The following is a 20,130-nucleotide window of genomic DNA, read 5'->3' as shown; positions in this document are numbered from 1 at the left end:
TATACAGGAGTTTCAGTTTAGTTCTCCAGCACCAAGGCTGGAGCAGTATTAGCATTTACCGCTAACTGCGCTAAGCGCTAGCTCTTTCGCCATTCAGTGGCAAGTATATCTCACTGTTAAAACAAGCTACATTAGATGAACCGCTAGCTAATATCGGCCTGGCTTACCAGAACACTCAGGGTTCTTCACTGTAACGCTGTTGTGTAGCTATTAGTGGTTAGCAGCTAATGCTAATGCTGCTGAACCCAGTTATAGTGGAAATCTAAGCTTACTCTAAATGAACAGAAGCGCTTTACTGACCCTAAAATAAACAGTTTTCAGTAGAGAAATCTGTGTAGATCCAGCACTCGTTTGACTTTAAAAGAAAGTATTATTATTTTTTAAGAATTACAGTTTACTTGTTTACTTAACTTAGGTTAGCTTTATGACCTGCTGAATTAAAAGGAAAATTTGACAACACCCCTGTTCCTTACTAGTGTCGCATAATGCGTCTTATAATTCAGTGCGCCTTACGTATGAAAGTAGACCAGAAAATAGACGTTTATTGATAGTGTGCCTTATAAACCAGTGTGCCTTATAGTACAAAAAATACAATACTATGTGTTTTAAAATGTGCTCTTCTAACATTTAAACACCAAACTCATGTACTATATTTCCAGCAGGGGATGAAAAATGGCGTACCTTACAGTTTCTGTCTATAGAAGCATTAATTAATTAAAATCTACATACTACATCTACATATCTACATAGTTTTTTTTTTTTTTTATAATTTCATATGTATGGTACAAAAGGCTGGGAAACTCCTCTTGATGATTTCAGGTGTTACATTTATTTAATTCCATTCTGTCTCATGGGTGTATAAACTCCAGCCCATAGCCAAGCAGCCACCCTTTACTTTACCATTAGTGAAAGAATGGGTGGAGCTAAAGATCTCACTGAACTCCAGCATAGTACTGTAATAGGACAGCACTTCTGCAACAAGTGAGCTATCAACTTCCCTAGTGTATATTTAAGGACTTGGTAAAACTTAAAAGTACAGTTATTTAGACAAGATAGCTAGCGCTAACTAGCTCTGTAAACAAAGCTGTAAACAGAGCTGTTAGCTCCTTCTTAGCTATAGCCCGGGTTCAGCACCACCTGTAGGTGGTCCCGAGCCGAGGTGGGCGAGGCCATGAACCTACTGGTTGACGTAGAAACCCTAACGTCTCTTTGATCAACTTGTATTTCCGAGGATTTTTTTTTTTTTTTACTAGCTACTGCAGGCAATGGAGGCTGAGAAACATATGCATATTTCATATGCAGCATCCATATAAAACTCAGAAAGACCTATAGTATCATACAAAGAAAAAGAAAAATGGATTTTAGCAGAATGAGACCTTTGAAGATGAGTATGAATGAGAAGCTGGCTCACTATTACGAATATTACAGGATTTGGGTGTAGTGCACGTCTCAATAGTGAGCAGGACAGTGGATTAGGACAGGGTTCAGACTGTGTAATAGATGGAGCAGAGCGTGTGAGAAGCTACAGACTGGCCACATGCCTGCAGACTCTCTGATTCACACTCCGCTGCCACATCCCTCTGGTCAGAATCCCGCTCACACTTCCTGGAAGTCCAGGGGAGGAGCTGCTGCCAGGGCCGCCGGTTCCGACTCGGCTCCTGGGTGTGTTTACAGGCAGCAGGTTGGGATTAGCTCTGCAGATGCCTGCAGTCCACGCTGTCCAGACTCCTCACTGTGAGGTCTGCACTGATCTGGGGTTTCTGATTGGTTAAAGATGATTGAAATGGCCACTGGATTGGTCAGATTTTAGATGGATGTAGTTAATTTCACAGCAGAAGGTACAAAAGGCATCTACACTATAGCCTATAATAGTGGACTGTTAGATAGACCCCGCCTGCATGTTTTGGGTAGCTCATTTATATTTGCTATACAGCTATGAAAAAAAGTAAGAGACCACTATAATTTCTGAATCAGTTTCTCTGATTTTGCTATTTATAGGTTTATGTTTGAGTAAAATGAACATTGTTGTTTTATTCTATAAACTACAGACAACATTTCTCCCAAATTCCAAATAAAAATATTGTCATTTAGAGCATTAATTTGCAGAAAATGAAAAATGTCTGAAATAACAGACCTCAAATAATGCAAATAAAACAAGTTCATATTCATAAAGTTTTAAGAGTTCATAAATCAATATTTGGTGGATTAACCCTGGTTTTTAATCACAGTTTTCATGCATCTTGGCATGTTCTCCTCCACCAGTCTTACACACTGCTTTTGGATAACTTTATGCCTTTACTCCTGGTGCAAAAATGTGATGGCTTGTGATCATCCATCTTCCTCTTGATTATATTCCAGAGGTTTTCAATTTGGTAAAATCAAAGAAACTAATAATTTAGAAGTGCTTTATTATTTTTTTTCCAGAGTTGTATCCATGGGGACTGCTTAAAAATATAATTCATGCCATAGAGGGTTCATAGTCATGTAATAGAGAAGTTTATTCAGAAATGCTCTACAAAATATTTCAATATTTTAAAGTTTTTTGTGTTTTTTTTTCTAATATTGGGGTTTTATTTTTGCAACTACTTGATGGATAAAAAACACACCATTAATGACAACCCATCTTCCCAGTTATTGGTGAATGATGCACAAGCTGTTAAAAAAATACCACGTCTATCAAACCCAGTCATTACTGGAGCTCAGTGGCCGTCACAGGGCCACACCTTGCCTGTTGGAAAGCCCAGGGGCAAAGAGTGGCTCGACTGTGTTCTTGCCAAGTTTCCTCACCCGTAGGAAGCTGATTTAATAGAGAAGCATATTTCCAGCCATATTGTCCCTCTGCAGTGTGTGTGTGTGTGTGTGTGTGTGTGTGTGTGTGTGTGTGTGTGTGTGTGTGTGTGTGTGTGTGTGCTCTAAACTTTGTGCATGTCCCGATGTTGGAGATAATGAGGAGGCCTTGCATGACTTTACAACTGAGGCCTGAGGCGAGAATTTGGCAGCTGTGAGCGACTCCAGTTTTTAAATGTTTCCTCTGCGAGAACAAAGCTTTTATCTGCATAAGAGACAACAGACAGTCAGGTTTTTATCCAAGTGTTTCCCTAAAGCTTTAGGTGATTTTAGATCATTTTTTAAAACACATAATCATTTTATGGATGCTGCCAGGTGGAATGAGTAGTGTCTTAATAAATGAAAAAACCTTAACCAAAACCACCCTGCCAACAGCCAGTAAATATTAGAACTATGAGGTAGATAGATAATTATACAGTTGTATAGGGTTGTTTAGGGTAGTATAGAGTTGTATAGGGTTGTTTAGGGTATGATATAGTTGTATAGGGTTGTTTAGGGTAGTATAGCGTTGTATAGGGTTGTTTAGTGTAGTATAGAGTTGTATAGGGTTATTTAGGGTAGTTTAGAGTTGTATAGGGTTGTTTAGGGTAGTATAGAGTTGTATAGGGTTGTTTAGGCTATGATAGAGTTGTATAGGGTTCTTTAGGGTATGCTATAGTTGTATAGGGTTCTTTAGGGTATGCTATAGTTGTATATGGTTGTTTAGGGTAGTATAGAGTTGTATAGGGTTGTTTAGGGTAGTTTAGAGTTGTATAGGGTTGTTTAGGGTATGCAATAGTTGTATAGGGTTATTTAGGGTAGTATATAGTTGTATAGGGTTGTTTAGGGTAGTATAGAGTTGTATAGGGTTGTTTAGGGTATGATATAGTTGTATAGGGTTGTTTAGGGTAGTATAGAGTTGTATAGGGTTGTTTGGGGTATGATATAGTTGTATAGGGTTGTTTAGGGTAATATAGAGTTGTATAGGGTTGTTTAGGGTATGTAATAGTTGTATAGGGTTATTTAGGGTAGTATTGAGTTGTATAGGGTTGTTTAGGGTAGTATAGAATTGTATAGGGTTGTTTAGGGTATGCTATAGTTGTATAGGGTTATTTAGGGTAGTATAGAGTTGTATAGGGTTGTTTAGGGTAGTTTAGAGTTGTATAGGATTGTTTAGGCTATGATAGAGTTGTATAGGGTTCTTTAGGGTATGCTATAGTTGTATAGGGTTCTTTAGGGTATGCTATAGTTGTATATGGTTGTTTAGGGTAGTATAGAGTTGTATAGGGTTGTTTAGGGTAGTTTAGAGTTGTATAGGGTTGTTTAGGGTATGCAATAGTTGTATAGGGTTATTTAGGGTAGTATATAGTTGTATAGGGTTGTTTAGGGTAGTATAGAGTGGTATAGGGTTGTTTAGGGTAGTTTAGAATTGTATAGGGTTGTTTAGGGTAGTTTATAGTTGTATAGGGTTATTTAGGGTAGTATAGAGTTGTATAGGGTTGTTTAGGGTAGTATAGAGTAGTACAAAGTTGTTTAGGGTAGTATATAGTTTAGACTAATGTAGTAAAGTATAAAGTAGACTTGGGTTGAGAATACAACATCATATAGAGTAGTATATAGCAGTATAGAGTTGTATAGGGTAGTATATGGTAGTATGGAATAGTTTAGACTAATGTAGGGAAGTATAAAGTAGACTTGGGTTGAGAAAACAACATAGTATAGGGTAGTATATGGCAGTACATAGTTGTATAGGGTTGTTTAGGGTAGTATAGAGTTGTATAGGGTTGTTTAGGGTAGTATAGAGTTGTATAGGGTTGTTTAGGGTAGTATATGGGAGTATAGAGTAGTACAAAGTGGTTTAGGGTAGTATATGGGAGTATAGAGTAGTTTAGACTAATATAGGGAAGTATAAAGTAGACTTGGGTTGAGAATACAACGTAGTATAGGGTAGTATATGGCAGTCAAGAGCTGTATACGGTTATTCAGGGTAGTAAATGGGCGTATAGAGTAGCATAGAATAATATAGGGAAGACTTGGATTATATAGTGTAGTATAGGTTTGTATATAGAGTATAAGGTAATATAGAGAATTGTACAGTTGCACAGGGTACTGTAGGAAAGTATAAGTTAGTATAGGGTAGAATATGGGATTATACAGTAGTGTAGAGTAGTATTGGGATGTATTGGGTTATATAGGGTTGTGTACCATTGGATACAGAGTATAGGGGAGTGTTGTATAGGGAGGTATAATGGTTGTACAGGGAAATATAGGGTAGTATAGGGCAATATACGATAGGACATATATTTTACTATGTAAGCACCAGAGATGCTCATGGCTTGTTTTGTTTGTGTTTATTTAGAAGCTGCTTTTCCACCATTCGTTTTCACCTTTTCACTTTCCACCTTCGTCCTAGCAATATGTTTTTCTGTGTTTTTCCTTTTTTTTCTTTTGCTTTTTCAATGCACAAAAACATGGTGAATGGGAAAAATCACTACGCTCTGTTCACCAGAAGCAGTTTATTTGTGTATTGATAGGAAGTGACTGCTAAGTATATTTCTCAGTGGGGCGGGAAGCCCTGTGGAGGCGCAGTGAAGACAGCTGAGAATGCAGACGCACAAAGCAAGCGTTCCTCCAGACTCTTCAGAAGAGCAGGAAAAGTTCTAGAAGGAGAGGAAGCATGTGCTGCTGTCTGAAGGAGAAGATGAGGGTCAGAGAGAAAAGGGTAGAAAAAGAGGGAGAGATAAAGGAGGAGAGAGAGAACGCGAGGGAGGAATAGATTGGAAAGGCGAACAGGCCGTACATACAGCGTCAGACGCTAACAGAAATAAACAGCCACGCTTAACCCTGAAGCCGAGGTTCAATTGGGATTTAGGAGGTGGGGGAACGTCACGTCTTTCATGGGTGCCAACAATGGGAGAAGATTTTCATTCCATTTAAGTTGTTAGAGCTTTGATATCAAACAGCAGAGCGATCTATAATGGCTCAAACAGTCAGTCAGCTGAAAATAGTCACTTCAATATGTGTCACTTCTGACGTTTCATCTTCAATAAGGTCCATGCTGCAACAGTTTCAGAGCAATGGCTATAGAAAGCATATCATCTCCAGTGTCTAATTTCCGTCAGTTAGTTTTCTCTGTGTTAATAATAACTACATTTTATTTATTTAGCAGTAAAGCCACTCTGCTGAAGTACAGTGTTATAAGGGTGAGTTTTTAGTGAAGTTTCTACAGCACTAAGGCTGGGTGCAGCAGCATTAGAAGTATTAGCATTAGCTGCTAGCCCTTTTGTCGTTCAGAGGTGAGCATATCTAACTATAGTTTGTGTGTTTACAGTGTTAAAACAAGCTACGTGGGATGAATTGCTAGCTGATAGCACGCTGTGTTACCGGAACACTCAGGGTTCCTTAGTCTAGCGCTATTAAGTGGCATTTATGTTCCGCTAGCATGATATGGCAGCCAATCACACACAGCTTACTCTCAACTGAAAACAAATGTTTTTGGAATGTTTTAGACTGTTTTGTACTAATGGGTCCAAAAAATGAATGTTTATTTTTGCTTTAACTTTCTCTCTGTGTTAAGCTTTAACTTTATTTCATCAGGTTTAACTTTAACTTTAGCTTTCAATGTCTAGCCTTAGCTCTCCAGGTTTAGTTTTAGCTTTAACTTTAGCTCTGCAGGTTTAGCTTTAACTTTAGCTTTAAATGTCTAGCCTTAGCTCTCCAGGTTTAGTTTTAGCTTTAAATTTAGCTCTGCAGGTGTAGCATTAACTTTAGGGTTTAATGTCTAGCATAAGTTTTCAAGGTTTAGTTGTAGCTTTAATTTTAGCTCTGCAGGTTCAGCTTTAACTTTGGCTATCTGTGTCTCCAAGTTTAGTTGTAGCTTAAACTTTAGTTCTCCGGGTTTAGCTTTAACTTTAGCTTTGACAGTTTAGCTTTAACTTTAGATTTTGATGTGTAGCATTAGTCCTCCAAGTTTAGTTGTATCTTTAGCTCTACAGGTTTAGCTTTTACTTTAGCTTTTAATGTCTAGCATTAGTTCTCCAGTTTTAGGTTTGGCTTTCACTTTAGCTCTGCAGGTTTAGTTTTAACTTTACCTGTCTATGTCTAGCATTAGTTCTGCCGGTTTAGTTTTAGCTTAATCTTTAGCTCTCCAGGTTTAACTTTAACTTTAGCTTTTAATGTCTAGCATTAGCTCTCCAGGTTTAGTTTTAGCTTGAACTTTAGCTCTGTAGATTTATCTTTAACGTTGGCTGTCCATGTTTTTGGAGTGTTTTAGACTGCTTTTGATTAGTTTTCCAAATAAAATGTTTTTTTGTTTTTTTTTAATAATAAATATGTTTTTACACATAATACACTACCATCAGCTCTAATGGGGCTTCATATGGTGAGCTTCCATATCTTGTTAGCTTTGTTAGCTTTTATTAAGCTCCAAACTAAAGCGCTAAACTAAAGATGCATAATTTAGACATGAAATAGCTTTTGTTTTCATTCATCAGAACATTCCTTTACCCTCTAAAGTGGTCCGGATTCTGCACTGGCGTTAAAGTCAAGCCCCTCCATCTACAAACAGAGCATCGTGCATATGAGGTCAGGACCCTCTGTGTTTATGCTGCAGGCTACCAGACTCCTCCAGTCTGCCGTGAACTCGGCCGCTTGACCCTATTGGTTGGCTCAGCGGTTCTCTTCGCCAGCACGCCCCCATGGGTGCCGTGTGACTGGACAGGGTGAGATCGGGCACGTCTTTCTCCGGGCGGTGGTGATGACCCCGACTCCGTGCAGCGCTCCGGGCGGGTTTAATGATGTGTAGTGCTGTTGTTGAGAGAGAGAGGGAGGGGGCGGGGCCGTTTCCTCCTGATAATGGAACGTTAAAAGTGGATGGGCTGTTATGTTAGAGAGCCCTTTGCTCTACAGGCATGTTAACAGCGCTTCAGGTTGAAAGAGGAGGATGGATTTGATTGGCCGCCAACGCAACAGCGCTGTTGAGTCTGTTGAGCCAGTGGGGAACCCTTTGTGGAGACTGAAGTACGTACACTGCAGGCCGGAGCACGAAGAGGAGGCAGCAGTGGGCGGGGTACCTGCCAATCATTTTTCACTGCGGCCAATCAGATGCTATGTTATATCTTATCTTATCCTATGTTGTCAGTCAGTTATTATTAAGCCAATTACTTAGAGGAGTTACCTGACTGTCATTTTCTACTGTAGCCATTCGCCTTTACAGTTCCTTCAAAAGCAGGCGGTAACCAAGCTACTATTGGTCTAAAGCAAGCCAATAAAAAAAAAATACACAGAATAGTCAGTATCCCCACTAATCAGTGTGTTAAAACAGAAATAACCCAGATAGCAAAAATCATTCTGGCAATTTCTGGGCTCAAAACCACACACTGATCCCAAGCTTTAACTTAAGCGGTTCAGGTTTAATTTTAGCTTTTCATGTTTTGCTTTATCTTTAACTCTCTAAGTTTAGCTGTAGCTGTCCAGGTTTAGTTTTAGCTTTAACTCTCTGTGTTTAGCTTTATCTGTAGTTGTCAATGTCTAGCATTAGCTCTCCAGGTTTAGTTTTAACTTTACTTTACTTTATCTACACTGCAGGTTCAGCTTTAACTTTGGTTGTCCATGTTTAGCTTTCCAGACATAGCTTTAGCTTTAGCTGTCCAGGCTTAGCTTTAGCTCTTATAAGCCAAAACATACCCTAACTTTAGCGTTCAGGGTTTAACTTAGTTCTCTGGGTTTACTGTTAACATAAGGTGTCCATGTTTATCTCGCCAGGTATAGCTTTAGTTTCATCTGTCTATGTTTAGTGTTATCATCACCTCAAGCTTAGCTTTAGCTCTTATTAGCCAAAAGGAATGACAGATTTTTCCATAATGTAGTAGAGAAGTGATGAGGTTAAGCTTTAACTGTACCAGTACAGGGTTAACTTTAGTTGTTTTGCGTTAGATTTGGCTTTACCTGTCTGTCAAAGTTTAGCCATACCTGTCAAGTTTTGGACTTAAAAATAAGGGATTTTTTCCGCCGCCCCAACAGCCCAACCGAGGGCTTGTGCTATATATATATATATATATTTATATATATGTGAAATTGAAGGGTGCACAAATTTACAAGAAGGACATGGATCAGATATATTCCATAAGTAAATAATAGTCCTAAGGGGCCTACACTAATCTTTCATTAATACTTCTTTCTATTGTTCAGTCCACTCCTGATCAGTTCAGTTAATTTCAGCCCTCTCCACATTTTCTCTCTCTCCAGCTCAACCATCTCTTCTACCCCTTCTAAATAATACATTACACCACAATACTTGAGATTTAAACAAATTCTAACCAACCCTAAAACTAGCCCTGAACAAATAGAGTTTGGAAATGATAGTTATTGGCTGATCAGGCACATCAGGGCAGGGCATTATATATATATATGTAGATTTTTCTCAAACCCTGAATATCTATCTAGCTAATTCTAAAGTTAAGCTAACTGAGTCACAAGCTGGATTTTATTAAACACACAATGGGTTTAATTTATGTTTTGATTCAGAGAAGAGTCTTTTTAACCAGCTATCAGAAACAATCTCATCACAGTTTACATGGTTAGTTACCTTTCTTTTAGAAAAATCTCCGTATATCCAGATTAGTTTTAACGACAGCTGCTCCGAATAGCTGCCTGAACTCACAGCGAGGGGAGGGGCGGGGCTTCCCCCACACTAAACAGCTCTCCGCAAAACCAGCAAGCTGATTGGCTGTTTCTCCTGAAAGGCGGGACTTTCTCCTTGAACCGGCACCACGATTGGTTAAGAGACACACAGCGGTCAGTGCATTGTCGCCTGTGGCCTATATATTTTTTTATTTAGTATAATACGGGAAATTTACGGGAAAATACTAATACGGGAGGACGGCGGGAAAGAGGAGTAAAATACGGTAGTTTCCCGGCCAAAACGGGAGACTTGACAGGTATGAGTTTAGCCCATGTCTGTCATGTTTCTCCCTCATTTGGTCTCTTGTGCTCCTGCCCCTCTGTTTACCTGTCATGTTTCCCAGCCATGTGCCATTGTGTTTTGGTCCTGTCTCCGCCCTAGCCCCACCCTGTCATTAGTTATTTGTAACCCCGCCCCCTCTTGATTGATCCTCAGGTGTTTCCAGTTTCCTGTTCCCTCCTCATGTATATATCCCCTTTGTTTCAAGCCTTCTTTGTCTAGTCTTTTGTTGGTTTGTTTGCTGTCTGTGTTCAGGTTTGTTTCATGCTGTTTCTTAGATTCCTGTTTTCAAGTTTAGTGTTTTGTAGTTTTGTATTCAGTGTAACTTTGGTTTATTTTGTTTGTTTGTTTGTTAATTTGTTTTAGTTTGTTAATTTAATAAATATAATTATTCTGCACTTACGTCCATCCCCTCACTTCCGTAACACTGTCGTGGTTTAGCTTCAACCTTATCTGTGGAGGTTTAGCTGTAGCATTAACTGTAGATATCCAGGTTTAGCTTTAAAATTAGTTGTCCAGTTTTAGCTAAAACCTTAGCTGTACAGGTTTAACTTTAGCTGTACAGGCTTTAGTTGTGTGACCTTAGGTTTGGCATTACCTGGCCTGGTTTAGCTTTTAACTGTACTTGTCCAGGTTTAGCTTTAGTTGTTTGACCTTAGGTTTCGCTTTTTCTGCCCTGGTTTAGCCTTAACTTTTAGCTGCCCAGGTTTAGCTTTGAATTTAATTGTCCAGGTTAGCTAGCTTTAACTTTAGCTGTACAGGTTTAATTTTAATTGTTTGACCTTAGGTTTGGCTTTACCTGTCCTGGTTTAGCTTAAACCTTTTCTGTGGAGGTTTAGCTGTCCAGGTTTAGCTTTAGTTGTTTGACGCTAGGTTTAGCTTTACATGTCCATGTTTAGCTTTAACTTTAGCTGTACATGTTTCATTTTAGTTGTTCGACATTAGGTTGGGCTTTACCTGTCCAGGTTTAGGTTTAACTTAAGCTATCCAGGTTAAATTTTAGTTGTTTGACCTTAGGTTTGGCTTTGCCTGTCCAGGTTTAGCTTTAACTTTAGCTGTCCAGATTTAATTTTAATAGTTTGACCTTAGGTTTTGCGTTACCTGTCCTGGTTTAACTTTAACGTTAGCTGTCCAGGTTTAGCTTTAGCTGTAGTGGCATCTTGAGTTTGTGTCTGTATGTGGGCCATTAACTTCACTAAAGACTTCAGAACCTCAATAAAACTCAGCACCACCGCAGAACAAAAATGAAGCCCATTGGCTGAAAACAAAGTGAATGATTTCTTAAAGCAGCCGTGTGATTGGCTTCAGTCTAAAATGATTCTGACGTGATCATGACATATTCTCTGCCCTTTCCTTACATCCACTGGTTCTCCAGCCTGCAGCATTAATCTTCTCTAGAGACTGGGAGCCTACAGCACACCCCTTCCCCCTGCCACCCCCACAATGCATTTAGGGCCTGCTATAGCTCATGTTATGTAGACGTAACCATGTTTGCTGATAATTATACACTGCTCTGCTCGTGCACTAGGACAAATTGAATCATGGTGGGCGACAGCTTTATTTGGTTTGCAGTTGCATGGTACCTTCTATTTGCTCGTACCAGAAACAAGGGCACAGTATGTCAACCTTAATCAAGCCTGGAGTTCTTAATAGTGACTTTATTTGCTGCTAGAATGGCTGTATTATCATCTTTACATAAGCCGGTCCAGCCTCGAGCCTCTGGGTAATAAGACTCGTCGTCCGCTGGATACATATTAATACTGGAGGTCATGCAGTCCCCTGGCAGGTTCGTTATTGATTTGGACAGCTGAGGTGATTATAGAAGACAAGCGGGCTGAAGAGACATTATTAAGGATATTAAAGAGTGCAGGGCCAAAAACAAACTTTTTCACCCTGTGTTTTGTTACTCGGCACAGTTAGTCTGGTTCTTGATTGTCGTCAGCCTGGTATTAATTTTAATGAGTTTAATAAGAGTTTTCGGAGTTCTCAATTCTTAACTTTCATGTTTGTTAGTGTGTTCATACCTACTTTGTTTGCTCTGGACATTCAGGCTTTTCAGTTTGGCCCCAACCAAAATACCAGGTGTTGAAAAATGCGGTAAACCACATTATGTTTCCGACCAAAAGAAGTGTTTTTTATTCAGATGAACTGAAACATCCCAGATGGCACTAGCATCTCGGAATAATTGACGAATTACACTTGGCAGCTGTGGTGTTGGCACCAGTGGCTCGGGCTGATTCTCATATTATGCTCAGCAATTGTGTTGTTGGCACAAGTGACACAGACCTATTCCTATTACTTAGTAGCCGGGGTGTTGGAACCAGTGGTTCAGGCTGATCCTCATATTATATTTAGTAGCCGGGGTGTTGGAACCAGTTGTTCAGGCTGATCCTCATATTATACTTAGCAGTCGGGGTGTTGGAACCAGTTGTTCAGGCTGATCCTCATATTATACTTAGCAGTCGGGGTGTTGGAACCAGTTGTTCAGGCTAATCCTCATATTATACTTAGTAGCCGGGGTGTTGGAACCAGTGGTTCAGGCTGATCCTCATATTATACTTAGTAGCCGGGGTGTTGGAACCAGTTGTTCAGGCTGATCCTCATATTATACTTAGTAGCCGGGGTGTTGGAACCAGTGGTTCAGGCTGATCCTCATATTATACTTAGTAGCCGGGGTGTTGGAACCAGTGGTTCAGGCTGATCCTCATATTATGTTTAGTAGCCGGGGTGTTGGAACCAGTTGTTCAGGCTGATCCTCATACTATATATAGTGGCCGGGGTGTTGGAACCAATGGTTTAGGCTGATCCTCATATTATATTTAGTAGCCAGAGTGTTGGAACAAGTGGTTCAGGCTGATCCTCATATTATACTTAGTAGCCGGGGTGTTGGAACCATTGGTTCAGGCTGATCCTCATATTATACTTAGTAGCCGGGGTGTTGGAACCAGTGGTTTAGGCTGATCCTCATATTATACTTAGTAGCCGGGGTGTTGGAACCCATGGTTCAGGCTGATCCTCATATTATATTTAGTAGCCGGGGTGTTGGAACCAGTTGTTCAGGCTGATCCTCATATTATACTTAGTAGCCGGGGTGTTGGAACCAGTGGTTCAGGCTGATCCTCATATTATACTTAGTAGCCGGGGTGTTGGAACCAGTGGTTCAGGCTGATCCTCATATTATGTTTAGTAGCCGGGGTGTTGGAACCAGTTGTTCAGGCTGATCCTCATACTATATATAGAGGCCGGGGTGTTGGAACCAATGGTTCAGGCTGATCCTCATATTATATTTAGTAGCCAGAGTGTTGGAACCAGTGGTTCAGGCTGATCCTCATATTATATTTAGTAGCCAGAGTGTTGGAACCAGTGGTTCAGGCTGATCCTCATATTATACTTAGTAGCCGGGGTGTTGGAACCAATGGTTCAGGCTGATCCTCATATTATGTTTAGTAGCCGGGGTGTTGGAACCAGTGGTTCAGGCTGATCCTCATATTATACTTAGTAGCCGGGGTGTTGGAACCATTGGTTCAGGCTGATCCTCATATTATATTTAGTAGCCGGGGTGTTGGAACCAGTTGTTCAGGCTGATCCTCATACTATATATAGAGGCCGGGGTGTTGGAACCAGTGCTTCAGGCTGATCCTCATATTATACTTAGTAGCCGGGGTGTTGGCACAAGCTGCCCAGGCCAATCTTATATATTATATATTATATTCTGCGACAGGGGTGTTGGCACATGCAGCAATCTGCCTGGATGTGAGCCAAGCATTTGGACAATAATTGGACCAGGATTCAAACCAGAGATGGGCCAATTAATTCCAGGATAGACATGTGGTATTCGGCCCAGAAATGGCTAGAGTGATTTTTGCTGTCTGGGATGGTTTGATTTGTTCCCGATTACATTCCAATAAACAATAGAACAATAGAACAATTACAATAAACAATAGAAGAAGAAAAGGAACCAGTGTTGTGCTGAAATTTGATTGGCCCAGAGGCAGAATTTGGCACAAACACATGAGCATTGGTTCTAAACTTGGAATGAACAGCCAAATGAAGGCAGCAGATGTTTTTCTTTTTATTTTATTGGATCTTTTTTCCAATTATCTCGCCATCATTCATATTCCCACCTATTATAACCACAGCTGTGGTTGGGTGAAGGCCAGAATTTGCTTCTTTTGAGATACATGAAACACCACCTCATCTAATACAGTGTCAGTGGGGCTCAACACACTTGGAGAGAGCTCACACACACAGGATAGTTAGCACACATGTCCAGAGCAGTGGGCAGCTGTGGGCACCTGAGGAGCAGTTGGAGGTTAGGTGCAGCTTAGGGCACTTAATAAAAGAGATTTTCTTTTCGCAGAGCTGCGTCTCTAACCTTCTGGTCATGGCTGCTCACAGAGTTCTTAATTAACTCTGTGAACTGAAGTTTTGATAGCAAAAATAAGAAGATTAGAAGCCAAAACACACCAGAATAACACCAAAAGGAGTAAACACGAGGTAACCGCATGACCTCCAACCACATGGTAGGGCACATGCTTGTAAATGCATGTGTGGAAAGCTGTGCACCTCAGTCCAGCACAGTTTTGCAGTGCAGATATTTCCAGTTACAGCTGAATTCACGCATTTAATCCCAGACAAAAAAGCTTTTATTTACCTTTTAAAAAGCCATTTAAATGCCTGATTAAAGGGCCGATTACTGTTGTTTTGCTGTTTTTTCTCAGGTTTTGAGTGCTCGGTGCTGACTCAGCTCTTAATCGGTCCGGACGCAAGACCCGAGACGGATGGGGGAGGGGCTAATGATGTCATGGGCCTTGCATTGTTTAATTTCGCGATATATATCAACAAAAAAACAACATTTGCAGTGTAAAATTTTTCCAATTTCGTGCAGCCCTATCTGGGATGAGTTAGACAGTTGAGGATGAGGTTGGATATAATCAAATCCAAAGAGCGATGCTCTACTAAGATCTAGTAGAAAGACTGTTAATCCAACAAAAGTAGGATAAACTCTTGATTAGCTATTTTAGCCTTGTAGCTCCAGTTTGAGTGGCTGTATTATAGGTAAAGGGTTTTGGCTGAATTATTCTGTAATATGTCTGGAAGTTCAGAGCGTCTGGCTTTCTTTCGTTGTTTTTTTTGTTTTTTTTTTGTTCTACAGCATTTGACATCCTGTACTGTCCATAAACATGGAGCTGACTGACAGCTTTACCCCAAAACTCCTGAGGACGTGGCCTAGTTTCAAAAAGTTTCCGACAGATTTTTGTGGGAAAAGAAGCGTCACCTGAGTGTGAAAGGAAAGGCGCCGGCTTTTTGGCTAAATTATTCATATTAGGCGACAAACATATGCTGCTATTTTTCTCACCTGGAGCGCGGCAGAGCGTTGTTTCCTCATCACCTGTCTGAGGTACGGCACTAGCCCGGAGGCACGGCGCTCTCTCTCCGTCCCCCTGACGAAGCGTCGCGCTCCCCACAGCACTGCTCTTACCGTATCGATCCCCCCGCTCCCGACATTCCCTCCACAATCGCAATAAGAATTTGTTGAATTCTTTTTCCATCAAGCTGAAATTCCTTGTTAGGGTCATGTGGAGTGGTTAGATTGTGTTGGGTTGGGTTGGGTTGGGTTGGATGCGGTGGTGCTGCCAGTGACTGATTGGATAAGCGAAGATTATCCCGGGAGCGGCGCTGAGCATGTTGTGGAGGATGACAGCAGGTCCTCAGTTCTACAGATGGTTATTACCTCTAGGAATCCTTGTTAGAGTTTGGGAGAAAACCACTATTATTAAAGAAAAAACAACTGTCAACAGACTGCAGTTCAGGACCCTGAGTTCAGTGTAATCTGTGCACAGAAACACATTGAGCCCTATCTTACAATGTGTGCAAGGTGCGTCTTGGTGCTCATTGCTATCTTAAACCCTGTCAACAGTACATTTTTACACCTTGTGTCCGCGTCATTTAGGTAGCGTCGTAGTTTAGGAATAAAACCACACTGATGGCCGTAGTGGTCTGGAAATGCGGTGTGTTCAGGTACATTTCTGGCGTATTGATATTTTGGCGGCAGAAAACACAGGTGCGCCACTGACTGATTAAAACCCTGACAACAGTCAATAGGTGCACCATGCAGGCTGCTGCAGAGCGCATACCCAACTTTTAACTCAACAATAAACAAAATAATTAAGAATAAAATAACATTGTTGTTCCCTCAAATGACCTGCTCACGCATCTTCACAGTGTGAATGAGCAGCTCAGTTACCTTTGCTAAGAAGCACAGAAGCACTGCACTGTTAAAATAGCAATCCGACTAAATCAGAGCACACCTGGTTCTTAAAGGGAATGAAGTCAAACGCTGATTGGTTTATTTTACGCCCAAAACACACCCATAGTTTAGTGAATTAAGATAATTAGTATGTGCCTTTTGTGTCTTGTGTTTTGTGTATTTTTTTTTCATCCTAACGATACTAAAGACACGCCCTAAAAGAAGCTGTGCGGTCGAGATATTGAAATCAGACATTTTACCATTTTGTTACAAATATTCACTCATTTAGAATTAGCTGGCAGCAACACATCTCAAAGAGTTTGGAACAGGGCCAATAAATAAAAGCTTGGAAAAGTAAGTGGTACTAACAAAAACATCTGGAGGAGCTGCAACTGCAAACTGCAACTCACATGACTGAGTCTTTTAGTCTACAATACTTTAAATATAAAATTTTAAATGTCTCTTAATGAAAAAGAGGAAAGACTTTGTATATCCCATCATCTACACCCCATAATATCTCCTGAAGATTAAGAGAAGATTAAGACATCTACACCTCCAGATGCAGGAAAAGGGCCCACCCCACCCACCCAGCACACACACTTTCTGTCCCGCTCCCCTCAGGCCGGAGGCTGCAGAGCATCAAGTGCAAAACAACCAGACTGAGAAACAGCTTCATTCCAGAAGCTGTAAGATTCTTAAACTCCACCTAAACAACACACTGCACTGACACACAAGGACAAATTACTGTTCACAAACACTGTCACTTTAAACCGCACTGAGACACTTTATTTTCTACTGCTCTAATTCCATATCATGCTGCTATAGCACACTTGCACTCTGCACTTCATGTTACTGCTACCTGTCTACTATTTATTTATATTTTTTTGGGGTATTTATCTTATCTATTTTATATATGCTATTTTTATTGTATTCTTTTATTTTATCTATATTTATCTATTTTAATAACAGCTCTTGGGTGTAAACTGGATCGTGAGATCACAATTTTGTTCCACCTCATGTACCACATGTGATGCGAATGACAATAAAATCTCCTTGAATCCTTGAAGAAACTGGAGGAATCCATGTGTATAAGGGACTGAAGGCCAGTGGTCAGTACTGGATGCTGGTGATTTTCGGGTCCTCAGGTGGCTCTGAATTAAAACATGATGTACTGATCCTGAATATTATTTATTTATTTATTTGCATTTTTTTTTCTGAGCAATTATTTAATTTTATTTTTTAGAGTTTAGGACACTTTTTTTGGAAAATGATCAGATTTTTATGGATCTTGGACACTTCATGGGTTTCCATTTATTATTTAATTGGTATTTTTTGGAACTTGGATTCATGCTCTGTTTGGGTTCTGGTGGAATGAATGTATATAATGTAACATTGTCCATTTGTATTCATATAAAAACTGAATTTACATCACCTGCAGTGTTACAGTACACACTAAGAAATATGAGTACAGATTTGTACTTAAAAGAGTACAAAGCTTGTCGCTGGGGCTGTACCTTAGATTAAAGTACAAAAAAGTACCTTTCAGTGAAAGTATTTTTTGTTTGTACCCATGTTTTTTGTGCCAGTAAAGATTATAAAGGTTATTAACATTATCATCAACTGAATATGTGCCAAAAACTTAATGATCCAAAATTGTCTGGCTTTCAAATTAAAAATGTGCAATTAAAATATATATTGTTTATCAGTGCAGTGATACAGAATACTGAATGTACCCTTTGGCTGGTTAAATGGTACAAATCTGTACTTATTGCTGTTAGGAAAGACCTTGTACTTCAGAGGGAACAAATCTGACCCTGTAAAGACCAATATTGTATCTTTGAAGGTACAATTATGTATTAAGTACAAAAAAGTACTTGTATCGTACCTCTGTTTTTTAGAGTGTGTATGTGGTATAGGAAATTTAATTCCTAACTGTTGCACCCTATCAAATCAATACCCTGTAATATCAGAGTAATCTGGGCGGCAGTGCTGTTCTCAGACCCCTCATCTGGAGCCCCCAGGCGGTCCACGTTTCCTCCTCTGTCCCAGTGAGCTGGGAGTTGGGTTGAAGTGGAAATCTGGGGCATGTGTGGGTCTCTGGGGAGCGGTTTGAGAAGCGCTGACATAGAGGTTTTGAACTTGGATCCTTAGACCTAGTTAACGAGTTCCTTCTGTCCTTCACACAGTGCTGTTCGGCCAGTTTATGTTCTTCCAAACCACTCCCAGCGACGTGGTGGACATATACGACGGGCCTTCCCCGGAGTCTCCTCTGCTGACCTCCATCTACGGCTCTCACTCAGGTAAGAGTCTACCTCCACCTGCTTCACCTGATTCATCTCAGCAGCCTGTAAACAGCAGCTGCTCGTCCTCAAACAGCTGTGTGGAAGCATTTGTCTCACGCTGGCACACTAACTAATAATTAGACTTTCTTTCACACTTAACCCTGGTGATGTGCTGGCGTGCCGGCGTTATCGCCCGGCCTGATCCTTTGTAGTTGTCAGTGTGTTACCAGATCCTCTCGCCTTATTTTTCTCCTGCTCGTTGTTTTCTAAGGAGAGCCGCTGCCTCTGAGCTCCAGCAACGAGATCACCATCAGATTCACCATGGAGGGGCCGAACACCGCCAAAGGCTTTCATTTCGTTTATCAGGGTGAGTCCTGCGCTGTGCTGTACTGTGATATACTGTCTGATTCTGTAAACAGGGAGGAGCTCTGACCTCGCACAGTGTTTCTTCTGTAACACTTTTTATAAATACTCTATAAACATGCCTATAACACATTGTAATGTATTCATAAGGCATTATAAACATGGCCATAAATATACAGTTCTGAAAAAAAAATCTATTTACAGGTATATGTTTGAGTAAAATAATTGTTGTTTTATCCTTTAAACTATGGACAACATTTCTCCCAAATTCCAAATTAAATACCATCATTTAGAGCATTTATTTGCAGAAAATGAGAAATGGCTGAAATAACAAATATAACAAAGATGCAGAGCTTTCAAACCTCAAATAATGCAAAGAGAAAACAAGTTCATATTCATAAAGTTTTAAGAGTTCAGAAATCCATATTTGGTGGAATAACCCTGGTTTTTAATTACAGTTTTCATGCATCTCTTGGCATCATGTTCTCCTCCACCAGTCTTACACACTACTTTTGAATAACTTTATGCTTTACACTCCTGGTGCAAAAATTCAAGCAGTTCAGCTTGGTTTGATGGCTTGTGATCATCCATCTTTCTCTTGATTAATTGAATTGAATTGTATTTTGTAATATGGATTAATATGTATGTTAAATAGTATATACTGTCCAATGAAATGTTTCTATTGGTGTGTTGATCAAGAAATTTTGGCACAAATCAACAAAAATGGAGATACTTGTTTTTCATTGGACAGCAATGATATCTATCATTAATAATGTATTCAATGAAATTAAGTACAATTAAAGTCTTCACTTTACTTAGAGTGCGCAAAGACCTGTTATAATACATTATAAATGACCATAAATATTATTTTATTCAAGACAGGTCTAATTTATGAGTGGTTAAAAAATAAGAATAATATTTTCTATGAATGTCATGTCTATTAGACTATATAAACTTAAACATGGCTATCAATATTTAAAAAAAAATGTATGGTACATTTTAACCATGTTTATTATGCATTATAAATTGCAATATATAATATCTTTTAGTATGTATGTTAAAATAGTATATATTGTTGCTGTCCAACACTGTACGCATGGATAATTTGAATTTACCTTAAAATTAGAGCGAACTGGTTTCCTTAAAAAGGTTAAGTAATGGGTAATAAAAACTTAAGTTAGCATAACTTAAAACATCAAGTTATTACAACTATTTTTTAAAATTTTGTTATACTGTAAGACTGGGTAAGCACAGCGACTCTGTTCTGATACATCAGCACACAGATGCCCTGTGCTGATTGACATCACCCTTTGGAGTGATGAGGGGAAAGAGTGCCATCTACTCTACCCACCCAGAGAGAACAAGACCAATTGTGCTCTCTCAGGACTCCAGCAGCTGATGGCAAGATGCATGACTGGGATTCGAACCAGCCATCTCCTGATCATAGT

General features: G+C 39.8%; 1 protein-coding gene across 2 annotated transcripts in view; it reads left to right on the top strand.

Annotated features, from left to right (window-relative positions):
- Positions 1-20,130, top strand: part of csmd3a (CUB and Sushi multiple domains 3a) — a 777,572-nt gene that overhangs the window by 472,413 nt on the left and 285,029 nt on the right. For both annotated transcript variants that reach the window (XM_049467549.1, XM_049467548.1), the window contains exons 32-33: positions 18,224-18,337; positions 18,591-18,686. In XM_049467549.1, coding sequence (XP_049323506.1) covers positions 18,224-18,337; positions 18,591-18,686 — 210 coding nt within the window. The remainder of the gene's footprint in view (positions 1-18,223; positions 18,338-18,590; positions 18,687-20,130) is intronic.

This window comes from Astyanax mexicanus, chromosome 1 (genome assembly GCF_023375975.1).
Source record: "Astyanax mexicanus isolate ESR-SI-001 chromosome 1, AstMex3_surface, whole genome shotgun sequence".
Taxonomy (NCBI): Eukaryota; Metazoa; Chordata; class Actinopteri; order Characiformes; family Acestrorhamphidae; genus Astyanax; species Astyanax mexicanus.
This window is presented reverse-complemented; position numbering and strand designations above follow the sequence as displayed.